The sequence below is a fragment of the Chenopodium quinoa genome, unplaced genomic scaffold (assembly GCF_001683475.1).
Source record: "Chenopodium quinoa cultivar QQ74 unplaced genomic scaffold, ASM168347v1, whole genome shotgun sequence".
In the NCBI taxonomy this organism is placed as follows: Eukaryota; Viridiplantae; Streptophyta; class Magnoliopsida; order Caryophyllales; family Amaranthaceae; genus Chenopodium; species Chenopodium quinoa.
In genome coordinates, this window is record NW_018745650.1 from 4,710,656 (window position 1) to 4,727,580 (window position 16,925).

General features: G+C 33.0%; 3 protein-coding genes across 3 annotated transcripts; 1 reads left to right on the plus strand and 2 right to left on the minus strand.

The window, feature by feature from the left end:
• The first annotated feature begins 644 nt into the window (after positions 1-644).
• On the plus strand, positions 645-3,164 carry LOC110716973 (probable caffeoyl-CoA O-methyltransferase At4g26220). Its single transcript, XM_021895622.1, has 6 exons — positions 645-697; positions 974-1,077; positions 1,230-1,321; positions 1,591-1,738; positions 1,848-1,979; positions 2,449-3,164. The coding sequence occupies exons 2-6, from the start codon at positions 1,012-1,014 to the stop codon at positions 2,740-2,742; spliced, it is 732 nt and encodes a 243-aa protein (XP_021751314.1). The 5' UTR covers positions 645-697; positions 974-1,011; the 3' UTR covers positions 2,743-3,164.
• Positions 3,165-3,643: 479 nt separating this feature from the next.
• LOC110716971 (probable metal-nicotianamine transporter YSL7) lies at positions 3,644-7,107 on the minus strand. The gene is given in 5 exon segments (XM_021895620.1): positions 3,644-4,884; positions 4,887-5,175; positions 5,262-5,451; positions 5,563-5,697; positions 5,794-7,107. Coding segments are annotated over 5 exon segments (1,497 nt in total). The 5' UTR covers positions 5,889-7,107; the 3' UTR covers positions 3,644-4,096.
• A 1,397-nt stretch (positions 7,108-8,504) lies between these two features.
• On the minus strand, positions 8,505-9,002 carry LOC110716969 (probable metal-nicotianamine transporter YSL5). The gene has a single exon (XM_021895619.1). It carries the CDS (start codon positions 8,977-8,979, stop codon positions 8,533-8,535), a length of 447 nt encoding a protein of 148 aa, XP_021751311.1. The 5' UTR covers positions 8,980-9,002; the 3' UTR covers positions 8,505-8,532.
• Between the last annotated feature and the right edge of the window lie 7,923 nt (positions 9,003-16,925).

Below are 16,925 nucleotides of genomic sequence, written 5' to 3' on the forward strand. Positions count from 1 at the left end.
CTATAATATTGTTTTATAAGTTTTGTTTGAGTGAAGTTGATGAAAAAGTGAAATAATGATGACATAATTACATAAAGCAATTTTTGTGAGAGTAAAATTGCGATCTTTATATATATACTTGTACTTAAAATAAGACAAACAAATAGAGACATAGTGGGTACTCAAAATCGTCATGTCTACTCGGGACATATCATTCTACTCCAAGAACATATGCGAGCTATAAATCTATAATACATTAATACCTACTTAAGTCTTAAGATAGAAGAAAACAGTTACTCAGGTGACGTAATTGTTATCTTGTATTCTGAGTTTTTTGGCAGACAAACGTTTACTACAAGCCCGCCACATTTGAAATCTACGCATTATAAGTATTGGTATTATTATATAATTGGATACGTAATACATATATTTATCATTTATTTTGATCGAATGTAAAACGTACAATCCAAGATTTGAATTAAGATTAAACCCAAGACCCCAAGTCAGAAGTCATTATTCTGACCAAGTCAAGAATCCATAAGAGGTTACAATATTTTACAAGCCTTGACTTTTAAATTTCTAGTCGTTTGTTTTGACCTTGAAGAAGGGTCAGTCCAAAAATTTTGTGTATAAATTTACCACTAATTAATCCAATTTTCACAAGTTAAATTAGTTGATATATTGCTCAAGAAAGGCATTCATTTATTTTCACCAAAAGGTTTGTGCTCTTTGATTAGATTTCATATATTTCTCCAAATTTTATTCATGTACGTTGGTTTTTTTTAAAATTCAATCAGTTAAATTAAATTATTGCATGATATTTCTACTAATAATTTTACTTAAATAATTGTATTGTAGTAATTCATAACATTAGTTATAAAAGTTGGTTAAATTATGTGTGCTTAATTTTCCCTTGCTATCATTGTAATAGAATTTTCATCTTAGTTTTGTTTGGAATTTATAAATTTTTTCAAGTTAATAATCTCTTATAAAGGTTTTAAAGCACCGCGAAAATTTGAGAGTAAAATAGCTATGGCCTCTATGGAGCCATCATCAATTGCAAACGAATCACTGCTGCAGAGCAACGAGCTATACAAGGTACGAGTAATAGCTTAGACATTAGGCAAAATAAAACTTTTTTTTTGTTTTAACAATAAAACTTAAATATTGTTAATGACCAAATGGTAATATATTTTGACTAAGATTTATAATAATATAATGTTTTAATATGGATGATGCATGTTGGGCAGTATATTTTGGAGACCACCGTATTTCCAACGGAGCCAGCACCGTTGAAGGAATTGAGAGATGTCACTACTTCTAACAATAATAACCATCCTTTGTAAGTACTCGTTATGACGTTAGAGTTAGATACTACCTCTTTTCAATTTGATTGTCATACTTTTAATTTACGTTAGGCCTATTTTAATTGTCTTCCTTTTATAATTTTGATTCACCAATATTTTATTATCGTCTACATCTTTCCACTACCAAAAGTCAGACGGCGAAGAGAGTAACATGTTACATATTTGACTTTATAGTTCTTTACTTGGTACTCCGTACAATTTTTTTTTTTTTTTTTGAATTGACAGTTTTATTAATTAATTTCAGAGACAATGTTAGTACTACGTGTCCACTTGGTGGACAATATATAGGCATGCTCTTAAAGCTAGTGAATGCAAAAATGGTGATTGAAATTGGAGTTTCTACTGGATACTTAACACTCTTAACTGCTCTCTCTATTCCAAAAGATGGCGAGGTAATTTAATTTAATTATACCAAGCAAAATCCAATAAAATTACAATTTCAAATGAATAGTGCGATTAATTAATTATATATGGTACCAATTTCTTTATGATCATATGCAGATTCTAGCCATTAGTCCATATCCAAAGTCCTATGAACTTGGTTTACCTATCATAAAGAAAGCAGGACTTGAGCACAAAATCAACTTCATTGATTCCGAAGCGCTTCCCATTCTTGATCAATTTGCCAAAGATGTAAGCACTCATCTATACAAGCAACTATCGTAAATACTCTCTCTGTTCCAAATTTATTGTCTCTTTATCTTAACTAATTTCATATTTAAAGATATGATATAAATATATGATTTTATGAAAACTTCTCTTTTAATAGTAATTGTAAAGAAATAGTATAGGTTCTATTATTTTCACATAATTTATATTGAACCAAAATCATCTTCACCTAGTTTTTACTTAATACTTCACATTATTTTTTTTAAGGTGAAGAGATTAATTAATTTCAATGTATAATTTCAAATTATATATATTGTAGAGTTATATGTCACTTATATGTAATTTTTAATTCTAGAAATATTACTAGTAGTATTATATAAATGTGACAACATTTCTCAAACAACTAGATGGGCTATTAATTACAAAAATTGTATGTAAATATATTACTTCTAGTCGATCTTTAACTTGTCAATTAATGTGTTTTCTTATGCAGAAATTAAACTTGGGAAGCTTTGATTTTGCAATCATTAATGAAGCTCAGACCAATAATTACATTGATTACTATAAGAGATTAGTGAAGCTAGTAAAGATTGGAGGGTTAATTTGTTTTAGTAACACCCTATGCGAAGGGTATGTGACTAAACAGGAGCAAGAAGTGCCAGAAAACAAGAGACATTTTAGGCAACAATGTCTCAACTTCACTAAGGAAATATCACAAAATCCTCAAGTAGAAATATGCCAATTACCATTAAGCAACGGTTTTCTCGTGTGCAAGCGCCTTTACTAAAATCCTTCGATCAATTTGTGGTGATTCAAGTTTAATTTGTTGTACTTTAATCGTATGAACGAGTATTATTTGTTTTGCAATTGAATAATGATAATCACTATGTATGTTCAAGACTTGTAATTGAAACTCAGTATATAGGATTGCCCATTATTGTTATCGGATCGGTGTTTAGTTTATATATATATAACTCTAGGTATCAAATGAAAAGAGGGAAGGAAATAAAACATTGTTGAATATGTTTGCCATTATTGTTTTATTTTATTTTTATTTTTTTAATAATTATTTTTTATGCAATTTGCAATACGTAACAATCTTATTCATTTAATTATTGAGAAATTAAATCTGTTATCTATTAAATACAATATATTCCGTAATAATTATTAGTTGATTGTATAGAGACAAAAATAATAGACAAAAGCTAACGAGCGCCCCCAGGACATTAGATAAGAAAGCTAAATACGAAAAATATTATAGTGAAATTAACATTAATTACACCGATCGACGCGTAATTTTGTCATGCATATTGAACTTAATACTTTTTAAGTAATATATTAATCCTTTATCTAACGCCCCAGGACACTTGTTAGCAAGATCCAAAATAATATAGCTTATATACGAAGTATATGGTAATTTGTTCATGTTGTAAGTGAAAGGTTAAAGCTTCAAATAATCTCTCATTAATATCATATGCTTTTCTTAAGAGTTTTAATAATAATACAGATGTTGTTGTGATATATGAAAGGAAAAATAATAAAACCTTTAATGATTTTTTTGCAAATTAATTAATCTTAAGATGCATGGGAAAAAATAACAAAATACTTATGGAATGAAGTAGACTTACGAGATCGAAGAAAGCTGTTTTTCTGGCTATTAAAGACATAATTTGGAAGAAGTTATCGGGGTGGAAGGAGAAATTCCTTTCCGATGCAGGAAAGGAAGTCATGATCAAATCTGTAATTTAAGCCATTCCGAATTTTCGAATTTAACCCATGCGGCCATACAACATCCAAAATAAAATATGTGAAGCCTGTCGTGTCCCCCTTGATTTAGACCAAGAGAAACAAAATGAAAGCCTGGTGGAGGTTTTTTTTTTTTTTTTTTTTTTTTTTATATTAGACTCTAATTTTCTCCCTTTTCACATGTTTCATATAAAATTTTATGAAAATTCACCTATGATCGATCTTAATTAATATAAGGAAGAAAAAGCAGACTTTTTTGGACGCAATTGTTGAATTGTACTGGATTCATGCATTAACGATAAAATAGCAACCCAAATCTACAATTTTTATGTAACTAGGAAATTAAATCCACACACTAATAGTCTGTTCATATCATTAGCTTAATTTCTTCCAACTTAGCTAGATTTGCTAGATTCGAACTTCATGCAGAGTGGAGGATTTACACCAGCCAAAGCAAGTATTGCACTTGGCAAACTCCATATACCATCACCACAAATCAGCCCAGAAGCAACAGCAGGCGCGAACATATCAGCCTTAGCCTTATTGTTGTACTCCCACACGAAGAGTATCAAGCTACCAACACACATGTCGATAGCAAAGTAGCCTCCGATGTAGAATGGTATAGCCATGGCCATCGGAATTGGTATGAATTTCGAGTATTTCTCCCATACCACGTCTTTAAGTCCATTTATAACAATTGCAACAACGAAAAATATTATGCATAGCAAGAGACAATGTTTAGGCAATGAACTCACTCCTTCGACTCCAAGAAGAGCTATGTTTCGATATAAGGATGCAAAAGGTGCCGGATATGTAGTCTTTGGCAATCCAAGATCAGGGTAAGCCATGTAGAAAATCCAGAAGACACACGGTGATATGATACAGCCCATTGCAGTCCCTACTATTTGGCTCACAAACATTGATCGAGGTGAAGCTAGTGTCATGTACCCTGTTTTAAAGTCTTGTGTAAGGTCTGATGCTGTTGAGACAATGTTCATCATAACACCACAGGCCGCGAGCCCTGCAACAATCCCACCATGAGAAGCACCGGCCCATCCACCAATTGTGAAGATTGCTAACTTTCCGTAAGTAGATGCCAAAGACCAGTCAGTTAGGCCACAACCATACGCGTTACAAAAGGCTAAAATTGGTGCAACAATGTACATGACTAAGATATGATACACTTGAGTGGATGGATGATCTTTGGAAGTGCACTCATGGCGATTACAGCAATGGCGATGTAACTAGCTGCTGCAAACCAATTTGGAATGCTATCCTTGAGGAAATATTGAGTTCGTCGTTGGTCATCAAAAGATTCAGGGGAGACTTCAGGGGTCTGGTGTTCGTTAGAAGGGAGGATTGAGCCGGAGCTCTTTGCCTTATACTGCTTGTACAAGCCTGACATTGATCTATAGAAGATTTTAACAAAATTGTATAGTCCATCTGCCAAAATTATGGCTATTGCAATAAAAATCTGCAATCAAAAGATTAGAGATTATAAATTATTTATCTATCATCAATTCTGTTTGAAAATACAATAACCAACCAAAAATTTTATACCTTGTAACCCTGCAGGCCATGAAGGCTGCTGTCTTCAAGGGTGGCGTCGAACCAATGTCCTTTCTGTTTCGCTATAAGAGGCCACATGATACCGTATGATATAATTGCTCCAAGTAGCAAAGATATGTTAACAATATAAGGGCATATCATTCCCACACCAACATATGTTGCAGAAAAATCAAAGTAAAACCTGTAGAAAATTTGTAGTTAGGACAGTCTTCTCTCAAAACTAAATCGATCTGTTTATGTAAAGCACGTATAGTAGCTTTAACTAAATAGAAGATTTTCAGTTAACACATACTTTTGATCATAGGCTTTTAGACCAAAAGTTGGGAAATTCACAAATCCGCAATCATCACCTCCTGCAAAGAACCATTGGAAGAAACCCCACAAGAAGCTGAAAGAGAAGAATTTGCCTAATATCTTCACCTTCTTCCTACAATAATTAAAAAATAGGAATTATTTGATTCGATTCACTCCATGAATGAATTACAATGGAATCGAGTATTTAAGCTAAGAATGTAACGCTTACTTAGCTATAATGGCACCTTCTGGAGTGTGAAAGCTATTGATGAGATGTGCAGTAGCAGTCCCACTTGGGTAAATGAGTTTGTAGTCGATAATCATAATCTAAGCATCCATGTTTTAAAGCATATATAGATTATTATGTGCAATATGATACCATACAATCACGAATTGAAAGTATTGCCTCCATTTTTTATTGTTCTACCAACATAAATCCGTCCAAAAATAAATTAACTATTAGTGAAATAAATAAACATATTTTAAAAGGGAAAGAGATAGGAGTGGGAAGAGGGAGCTCCGATTTCCCTTCAAATTCACTCCCAATTTTGAAGGGATGGTATCTACAAGAGAGCGAGGGAGGGAAGTCAAAGGACTTGTCTCCCCTTGCTCTCCCTTCCCTTCCCTGCTAACCCCGAAACCAACACAAGTGAGCTCGTTCCCCTTCTTTTACTCGTATTCATACAAAGTGTTAATGAAATTCAATTATTCGTACATTACGGAGGGGAACAACAGAAAGAAGTCCAATAAAGCTAACAATAAAGATAAAGCCAATCATCCATCCAAGAGAAGGATTCTTGGTGTCATGTACAGAGCCATCTCCCAACTTTGCAATTCTGTCACTCATCCCAAGAACGTAACTTGCCGCACCTCCTGTTCAATATCAAATTTTTTTCTTCACTACATAGTATACACATACAAGTAAAAGCCGAAATCATTTATGCAATATTCAATCTAATTGTACAATGACTAGCTTAGTCTAATAGAGTTTAACACTAGCATGATGATACACAACCTCCTCCTTTAATACTTTCCAACCCCTCGACACAAGCAAGCTGAGAGAGAGAGTCTATTCCACAAGATCAAGTAAGAGTTCATTTCAAAACTATAGGTCAATAAGAGTAACATTATAGGGTTGCACTATTTTTTTTTTCCTATTGTCAAAGTGAGACACTAACGCGTGTTGTTTGCAAGTGCTATACCTAATACTTCTACAATGACTTTTTTTTTTTTTTTTTTTTTTGGTGTCAATCTACAATGACTTTGTGAGGCTACATAATTTACAGCCCTGTTCGTGGGCACTTACGGTGTGTGACTTTATTTTTCTAATTGGTTTATTAATTGATTTAATTATTTGTTTCATCGTATTTCTCCAAATGTTAATGCTCCATAATATATAATTACATAAGTGACACAAATCATGAAATAGAAGATTTGGATTCCATACTTGCAGGTCGATTTACATTTGTTGCTATTTCTAGTTCAAAAAAAAAAAAAAACAAATCAATTATTATTTATTTCCATATTGAATTCATTTCCATATATTTCCTACTAAAACTATTTAATAATCTCTAATTTATTTATTTTTTAATTTTTATTATTATTATTTTTTGTATCCTAAAAAATCCTTTTAATTGACCACTGATGATACATACCTACTCAATTTTATTGGCGTATCATTATACAATGGAAAACAACTGTGAAATGTGAAATACTGAAATCCAATTACAAAAGGATAATTTTGGTACACGTTGTTTTTGGGGGAATTTCAATATTCTTTTAAGGGAACAATAGCTGTAAGATAAGCTTAACTTTTGTGTTTTAGGGTGTTAATGTCTTATATGACTTATATGCAAACCTGTTTTAGATGAAAGTAATTGAAAAACTAACTTCCAAATTACCAAAACAAAAACTTTAATTCACTCTTTAATACGCTAACTTTTGAATTCAAGGTTTTGAATTCCTCAACAAATTGCTTATTTTGGCAATAAGATAATGTATGCCCATAACTAAATATGAGTAAAATTGAAAATACAACAAATGGTGCACTGTACATGGCTAAAACCAAATACTCCCTATGGAATAGCTTATTGCGTGAGAAATCAAAACATTTCTAAATAGAAATGTACTACACTTAAATAGAAAAAAAGATTTGATAATCTTTTAAAAGAGGAAAATGAGTACGCAATGATCCTTCTTATGATGGAAACACCTATTTCACGCGGTTTCATTGATGGCCAATGAGGTAAGACAACAAATTAATCCAAGTCCTTGGGTAATAATCAATTTTGGATGAATTTCTAGCAAACATACGAACACCCAAACACTCCATACGTTACAAATTATAATTGATACAAAATAAATAAATTTTCAACTGATGTTCTAAATTCTTAGAAAATGTTCTTGAATCCTTGTTTGAACGCATTAATTGATTTCTTGGTGTACATCGTTAAACAAGATGTGTTTGTATTGTTCAATATTTCAGGACATTTCGAGGTTTTTGGGCCCTTATAATTTCCTTTCATGCATTCTCAACCTTTAGTTTAAAAAATTAACCAGGAAATCATACTTTTTACAATAATTCAAAGCTAATTTTGAATTATTTAGTGGGTTGACCAGTTATATTATAGGATCAGTTATCTCAGAATACCATAAAAAAATGAACATTATTCTTTCAAAACATACATAATCCTTCTCGATATTAATTTTGATTTTTTCATATTATATGTTCCTTCCATAATTATTAAAAAAATTATAAAAATTTAATATTGGAAAACTATAAATCAAAGGTGAATTTCTACAAAAACAATCTATTTGTACATAATTATCATTAAATTATTAGATTCCATTTGAATTGAAATTTTTTACTTAATTCAATTAAAAAATAATGAAGGGACTAATAATACAGAAAATTGCATCAAGATAACTATCAAATCAGCCATTAAGCTAACAAATGTAATAATTAATATCAAACAACAAAAAAATCAGATTTAATCCAGAACAATTTTTGCCGGTAAAAATAGATGAACTCACCGGAGAAGGCGATACCGGAGGAGGCAACAACACAAGTCTGAATAACAGTATTTTCTTGACGAGTAAAAGGTTGTTTAAGATAACCAGATTTCTCAAGCAACTTTGTCCAAGTCTTAACAAAGAAGAAACCCAACAATCCAGCCGAAACATTGAGTGATGGTATAATCCCAGTAGTAAGGTTGAGTTTCATAACAATGAATGTAAATAGAATGCTCAACACAAAGCTTACGACGAATGCTCGAATCGTTAGCTGTTGTTTCCATGGTGGTACCACGGTTCCCTCGAATGTTTTCTCTACGGAGGTTATTAGGGTTGTGTTCGTTGTCGAATCGTCGACATCGAACGTTGCAGCTGCCTTGTTTTCCCTATCATCAGTATCCATTATTGTAAGGGTTTAAGGGATTAAGGTTGTTTTGAAAATATGAAATGAGAGACAATGTATGAAGTTGTAATAGAGTATCTAATAATAGTGAATCAAATAGATCAAATGAAATCATTTAGGACCTATTAATATGGGAGTTTTTGATACATTTGATTCATTTCTATGTAAGTATACTTTGACTGTTGACAGCTTGATACTTGGTAAAGCCAATGGTGTGAACTTAATTTTTACTCCAATTATTTGATTATTATGCATTACTTCAACGCGATTTTAATGCACACATTTAATAATAAATATTTATTCGTCTTATTATTCCTAGTTGGGATATTCCAATTTATTTAGCCCATACTCACCTCTTTTTTTTTTTCCCACTGCATTCTTTACTAAAATAAAATCATGTGCAACTGAAAGGTACATAATTTGAGAAGGAAGGAATATATTAAATATTTATTATGAAAAAAATCTAAAAAGTTAAAAATTGGGCATTTGGTGAAATTAAACAATAAAATACCAAATGACAATGTTTCTATATGACTACACTATTCAAAAAAAAAAAAAAGTGTATTATAGTATGTGTAGTTCACTTTATTTTTAGTTATTTCAAAACAGGTCAGAAAAATTAAGTTATGATTAGATTGGTTTAGAGTTATGATCAAACTTTATCACTTTATGTGCAATTTTTTATCGCAATATATTATTAATTTCGTAATAAAAAATTAAAATAACACATTTTACAAATCTAATAAGACTCCATTTGATACATTTTTTCCTTATAAAATTAGCGTAGATGTTAGATTACAAGGTCAAAATTTTGTAAAATCAGAACATCAAATTAGATTAATAAATAAATCTAAATTAGATTAGATAAGAAAAAATAAGGTAACCAAACATAGCCTTAATGAGATTTGGGTACTAACCCAAAATACTCCCCCTCCCCCCCCCCTCTTAGCCTCTGTTTAGTACACCCGGGTGTACCTTCCTCTACGTATACCCAAGGGCATTTTGGTAAATTCGCAGAAAAATGCATGTGCCTTACGCATGATAGCACTGATATCTTACACCTCCCTTATTTCGATACTCAAATTTATAATTCTGTTCTTCATAAAATTGCAAACAATTGCTACAATTTATTCGAAAATTCATTCTAGCATTAATGGCGAAATTAAATTTAATTCCACATAGACAATTGAAGATCATTCTTAGCAACAACCAAGTATCAATTGAGCATTTTTTCAAAAAAAAATTTGCAATTTTTTTTTACGAATTTATCAATATTTGTTGTTAATTTGAGAAAATTCATAGTATAATTTATGCAAATTGATGCGAAATTCTATATATATTAGCAATAACGAATTTAAATGAGCATAAATTGATCTAGATTATTCATTAAAATTTAAATGAGCACAATATGTTAAATCAACATAACGGATTTTAATTATACTGCAAGTGAGAAAACAGAGGTAATGAATGAACATAATCTAATGCATTTAATGAGAATAATGATTAATTGATCCTGAATTCTACATAAATTTTTAATTCTGATTGTGAAGCATATTAAATTTAGCATATTGAAACATGATTAATTATCATGTTGGAAAAAGGAGCAAATTGAAACATATATATGGGCAAACCTAAATGAACAAATTTAGGTGAAATTGATATTTTTGATTGTTAGTGGCACTAGTATTGATTTTCATGTTCATTATAAACAGAGAATAAATCAGTGTTGTATCTGATTTATTAATCAGATAGTTCTGCTCATATTTCTAATGATCAAATAATGTTGAGGCAAAGTGACCAAGATGCGGTTGTGACGAGGAGACTAAACATCATGTGTACTAACCAAGTGTCTGACTGCTAGGAATGAAGGTATGTGAGGAGGCAAGGTTAGACGAGGTGGTGAAAGGGAGGTTCTTGTGTGTTTTAGTTTTGCAGATTGGTAAGGTTCTTTTATGCATAAAACACATCATGAGTTGGTTGGCTTAAAAGAAATAAGGTAAGGTTGGGTCGTGAAACTAGGCTGCCGTGTGAAGTTGAAGAGTGCATTGGGGCTGCTATAAGCTTATCAAGAAGCATAAGAGGCTACATATCCTCTGTGTGGTTCTGTTATGGGATGTTATACAGCCAGGTATGTAGTCTGCATGCCCCTGTTGAGAAAGTTATTGTATTTTCCTAATTTCTTGACCACACATATAAATGTGAACATCAATTTGTGATATGTGTACATCTTGTCTAGTTATTGATTGATAAAGACGGTCAATTGACCCTTTTACCTTTGTTGTGTCATGAGCTAGCTAGCTATTGCTAATATCAAATTTGCTTGATTTTATAATCCTTTGAATGTTTTTAAAAAGGTAATAATGTTGGGATAAGTAAAGGATGGTCTCCCTATAATGCTTTCAATATGTCTTTTTTCCAGAAGAAAGCATTCACCAGCTTTTAATATGATCAGAATTGTATGGCCTGGTGCTTGTGAAGGATGGAAGCTCTGCACTAGGTCCATATTTTAGCTTTGTTACCCATACGTTTCAAATGGAGCCAATATGAGACTTAAGCTAGGTAAATCTCTCTCTCTCTTTTTTTTTTTTTTTTTTTTTTTTTTTTTTTTTTTTTTTTTTGTCTAAATAAAAAGTATGTGGTTTAGTCTTTGGAATCAAGCAAATAGTTTAATGCTTTTGTTAAACATAAATTGTTGTTTGTTACTCGTGTTTCTATTAACTATGACAAGTGTCATTGGTTAATGCTTTGCTTTTTTAAAAATAAAATTGTACAAGTCACTATGCAGCTCTGAGTACAGTATAGGGTAAAAAAAAACTTGTTTTCTTGTTATCAAGTAAATAATCTCAAGGTGAGATATGCTTTACTAATAATTTGAGATTATTCTATTGACAATTTTCCTCATAACACTAACCTACTAGCTTAATTGGTAGAGCATTATTGTGCAAATGCACAAAGGAAGTGGGTTTGAATCCCACGTAGGTTTATTAATTAAATTATTTATATGCAAATGAGCAAAACTTCTAAAATTTGAGCAAACGTGTATGTTAATGTTTTTTGTCATTCAAGTCCAATAATCATACATATATTCCATTTGTGTAAAACTAATCACAATGAGCAAATTTTGTTAGATTTGAACAAGCTATTGAATTATTACTTTTGCTCAGATTGCTAATTTTCAAAATGAGAAAAACTTGCGAAAGATTGCAATTTTCATCTGATTTTTTTGCTCATTTGTGCCAATTTTATGAATGAGCAAAACAAATTTACTCATCTGTGAAATGAGCAAAAATATTTGCTCATCTTTGAAATGAGCAATACAAATTTACTTATCTTTGAAATGAGCAACATTCTTTTGCTAAAATGAGCAATAATGTTTACTCATTTGAAGAAAGTTAAATGAAATGATTGTGACTATAACATCTTATTATGTATACCCAATTGAGTGCAATTATGGACCTAGTGTAGAGATGTGCAGCTGTAGAGTGAGTGCCACACCTAGCTTAATTACAGGCCGGAAACAGTGCTTGCAGTCCTGTAAACTTGGAGAGAAAGCTAACAAGGAACAGAAGCAAGCATGGAAGATGGTGCTGGATGCTTAAGTCTATAGAAGTTGTCATTCGGGAAGGAGAGGAACACTTTCAACTACAGGATAGAGAGTCAAGCATGGTAAGAACCATTTACAAGGGCTTACAAGCAGTTGCGAGATTACATCTCTGGCATATACAGATTTTGACCCACAACAAAAAGAACCATTAAGTGGATGCAGGGTGATTATGCAGGGGCTCAACACGCAAGAATGCTACTTCAACATAATTCTGACTTATTATCAATGTTTCATTGAGCTAGTGTAGTTTGTAATATTGTTAGGGACTAAACTCCCTTTATTTTGGCTGTCACAAAAAAAAAAAAAATATTGAGTACAATTATAAATGTTTTAAACTAGTAGCCTATGTAGGATTTGAACCTACATCTTTTGTGCAATTTAGGAACAAAGTGCTCGACCAATTGAGCTAATAGGCTAACTGTAGGGAATATTTCAAACATCAACTTTAAGCCCCATTGTGATCATGCATTTAGGCATGGTGGCATCCAAAGGGAAGGAAGCTAGAAATAGAAGAGTCGCCAACAAGTTTTAGGAACTGGTAAATCGTTCATGGGTGTGAAGGTTACACCCCATTCACGACCACGGAGATCGCTAACTCTATAGTGGTCCGAAACCATGATTGGATATTCGGGGATGATGGTAGAAATCCAACCTAAAAGAGATTGAACCCGCCCTAAATCGACCTCTACTTAATTCTTATGATATTCATGTGCGCTTTTCGATTAACATACATACATCAAATTAGCCCTAAACCTGTTTAATCTATGTTGGTTGATTATTAATGCACAAATAAATCTATTCTTAACGATCACTTTAATTAAAATCAGATTAAGCCTAAAATCAAATTATTAGTTATCTAATTAGGCGTGATTTCAAGTACAAATTCCCTTTAAACCTACAAGAAAGGGCGTGATCAAGCAATAAAAATAAATCATGAATAATCAAGCAATGTATAATTAACACAACAATCATCATCATAATAATACCATCAAAACATTATTAGCAAGATCCTAGGCATGATACTGAACGGAATAATAACAAACCCTAGCATGTCACTAAAAAAAAAAATCAAAACTTTAACCTAAACATGATACTAGGAATCAAAATCAACATCCTAACATGATACTAAAAATCATAAAAGCATCCTAACATGTACTAGGAATTCAAAACAACATCCTAACATGATACTAGGAATTAAAATAATAATTAAGTAATCGAATTGCTTACTTTGATGCCTTATATATATTTCTATCAAAACAATACACACGTTAGTAACTTCAAGAAATAAATCAAACAAATAAATCAAATAAGAATTGAAATATAGATTTGGGACCAAACCCTCGAACTATCTACCTTTCACGTCGAGGTCGAAGGCAACTTCGAACTTGGCTTGGAGTATTCAAATCTCATGATGGAAGTATGGTGTATGATATCAAGAAGGTGTTGGGATGTGTTTAGGCTAAGGCTAGAGAGAGAGAGAGAGAGAGAGAGAGAGAGAGTAAGCTTTAGCTTAGAGAGAGGGATTAGATGATCATTGTTGGTGATCAAGCTTGTTGATGATTGAAAACAAGGTGAAACAACCTCTATTTATAAGGAAAAAAGAGGGTCGAAAGACCAGAAAAGAGTCAGAATCTGACTCGGAGTAAAACAGGTTCCATCGCAGCGCGATAGCCTTATCGCGATGCGATACGTCTATCGCTGCGCAATATTTCTATCGCTCAGCGATACTTTTTGGAAGATAAGATTCGTACAGAATCCGACTCCAAATCAACTTGGGTTAGTCAAATTTTCGTACGTATTCTAATTTTATCAGAATTGAAATCATTGAAAAACAAGTGTTTTATCCGAAGTAAAATTCTTAAATCTTTATCTTTTATAAAACAGGATAAATTAGAACCTTCTAGAAGATTCTAGAAGCTAATAACAAATCCTAAGGGATTTAGGAATGATTTTTAAGGTTAATGGACCCTCCACATGGTCATTAGGTTGTAGGTAAGGCTCGGTTTGGGCTTGGTTTAGTATTCTGGCCATAATTTCTTCGTTATAAGTTGGATTTGGGCTTATAATATATCGTTGTAAAGCTCTTTTCAAACCCTATCCAACTGAATAATAATTAGACCATAATTATGGACCAAAATAATCAGGTTTGGACATTTTTATAATGTGGACACGAAATGAATGATTTGTTATGGTTTACAACACCAAATACTTAACGTAGTATTACAAACCAAGCACTGAATTAACAATGTAAAACAGAAATTACAACAAAATAGTACTAATATGAAAGATTCTTTACTTGCCTCACTCCAAGCCGAAGACCACCAAGAACATGAGAAAACCAATGACCACGTGAGTCTTCTATACCGGATACTTGTCTAAGGCGTGTATACACTTTCCTAAAGTGATAATTTCCCCCACCTCGATGCTTGGGTTGAAACTAGAAACTCACTTTGGTATACAATAGACAACACCACACTCTAAGCACAAAGATGTGTGATAAGATGATTAAATTCTCAATCAATAAACATTAATGATGGAGAATTAAAGAAGAGTTTGCAAATTTCTTCAATAATAATGTAGAGAGGGAAGAATTTCAGAGAGGAAGGAGTTTTTTCTTTGTGTCCAAAAACAAAAGAATCGATACGATATAAAGGGAATAACCGCAAAACCGAAGACGAGCGAGGAGGCGCGGGCGCGCCACCCCTTGCGCGCGGGCGCGCCACTTGCTCGCGCGGGCGCTCCTCATAGTTCTTCCAAAAATCCAATTTTCCAGAAACTTGACGCGATTTTGTCGCGGTTTAAGCACGGGTCGCGCCAAACAATGGCGCGGGCGCGCCTCCAAAACTTGACAGATTTTCCAGAAACTCAGCGCAATTTTGTCGCGCTTTTGGAGCGGGTCGCGCTTGCCTTTCACGGGCGCGCAAACAAGTGGAGCGAGCTCTCCACTACAACACTCTAAATAACTCAACAATCCTCCCCCATTTAGAGTGTTCCTTTAAATCCTTCTCTACTTCCATCAATTAAGCTTCATCTCATGCATCAATGTCAATGTCCCTACGGATTGAATTGACACTCAGTATAACGCACTTAACGATGATCATAACCCATGATTTCCATATGGATTGAATCACACGGATATCTCTAATCATTCGAAGGTGAAATATACACAAGATAACTCGAATTTAACATCACTTGATACTTTTATACAGCCATGTGTCCGTATCTTTCATAAGTTCATCAAAGTCTATATGTCCATCTAGACTTCTTGAAGCGGCTAAACTTGGAACTTATATAGGTAGGTTCTCATATACGTAAGTGTGTCCTTGTGACAAGACACTTTCATTTAGAGCTTCTCAACTCTAAATCTTTGAGAACTTTGAATTGACGCTACCTTACCGTCACAAGTAACATAGAAATGTGGGTCATCAAATATTGCTAACAAACAACAAAGTTGTAATTAAACCACATTGAATCTAAGACTTGATGTTTCTTCAAGCGTTAGATTGGGTTTCACAACTTTGTGCTATAGGACATAAACCCATTCCAGTCAAAGCAAATATGATGGAATGTCTTGGCATTGCTTTAGTAAAGCAATCCCCCAAATTCATTTTTGTAGGAACATAGTCAAGACTTATGACCCCATCATTGATAAGCTCTTTCACTAGGCTATGCCTAAGTGAAATATGCCGAGACTTACCATTATACACTTGACTAAATGCCTTTATCAAAGCCGTATTCGAATCACAATGAATAGCCACCAGTGAAATTGGCTTAGGCAATAAAGGCAGCTCTAACATGAGATTTCTCAACCACTCAGCTTCCTTACTAGCTGAGGCAAGAGCTATAAACTCCACTGCCATAGTGGAATCGGCAATGCAAGTTTGTTTCTTGGAAGACCATGAAATGGCACCTCCCCCAAACATGAACACCCAACCACTTACAGAAGAGTCATCCTCTTTGTAAGTGATCCAACTTGCATCAGAATATCCTTCTAAAACCGAAGGAAATCCACTATAAGACAAACCATAGTCCAATGTACCTTTAAGGTACCTCAAGACCCTCCGAACTGCAAACCAATGTTGTGCACCCGGGTTACTAGTAAATCTACTAAATTTTCCCACAGCTAATGCAATATCCGGTCTTGTACTTGTCATGGCATACATCAAGGATCCAATTATCCTTGAATACTCCAATTGGGAAACCATTTTCCCCGAATTCTTAACCAATTTTACATTGGGTTCCATGGGTGTGTTCACGGGACACTTATCAAACATATTGAATCGTTTGATCATTTTCTCAATGTAATGAGATTGACTTAATATAAGCCTTCCATTGTCCCTAA

Coding starts and splice junctions, on each gene's coding strand:
- LOC110716973 (XM_021895622.1), top strand. CDS start 1,012: ATGGCCTCTATGGAGCCATCATCAATTGCAAACGAATCACTGCTGCAG. Junction 1,078..1,229: donor AGAGCAACGAGCTATACAAG/GTACGAGTAATA, acceptor CATGTTGGGCAG/TATATTTTGGAGACCACCGT. Junction 1,322..1,590: donor AACAATAATAACCATCCTTT/GTAAGTACTCGT, acceptor AATTAATTTCAG/AGACAATGTTAGTACTACGT.
- LOC110716969 (XM_021895619.1), bottom strand. CDS start 8,979: ATGGATACTGATGATAGGGAAAACAAGGCAGCTGCAACGTTCGATGTC.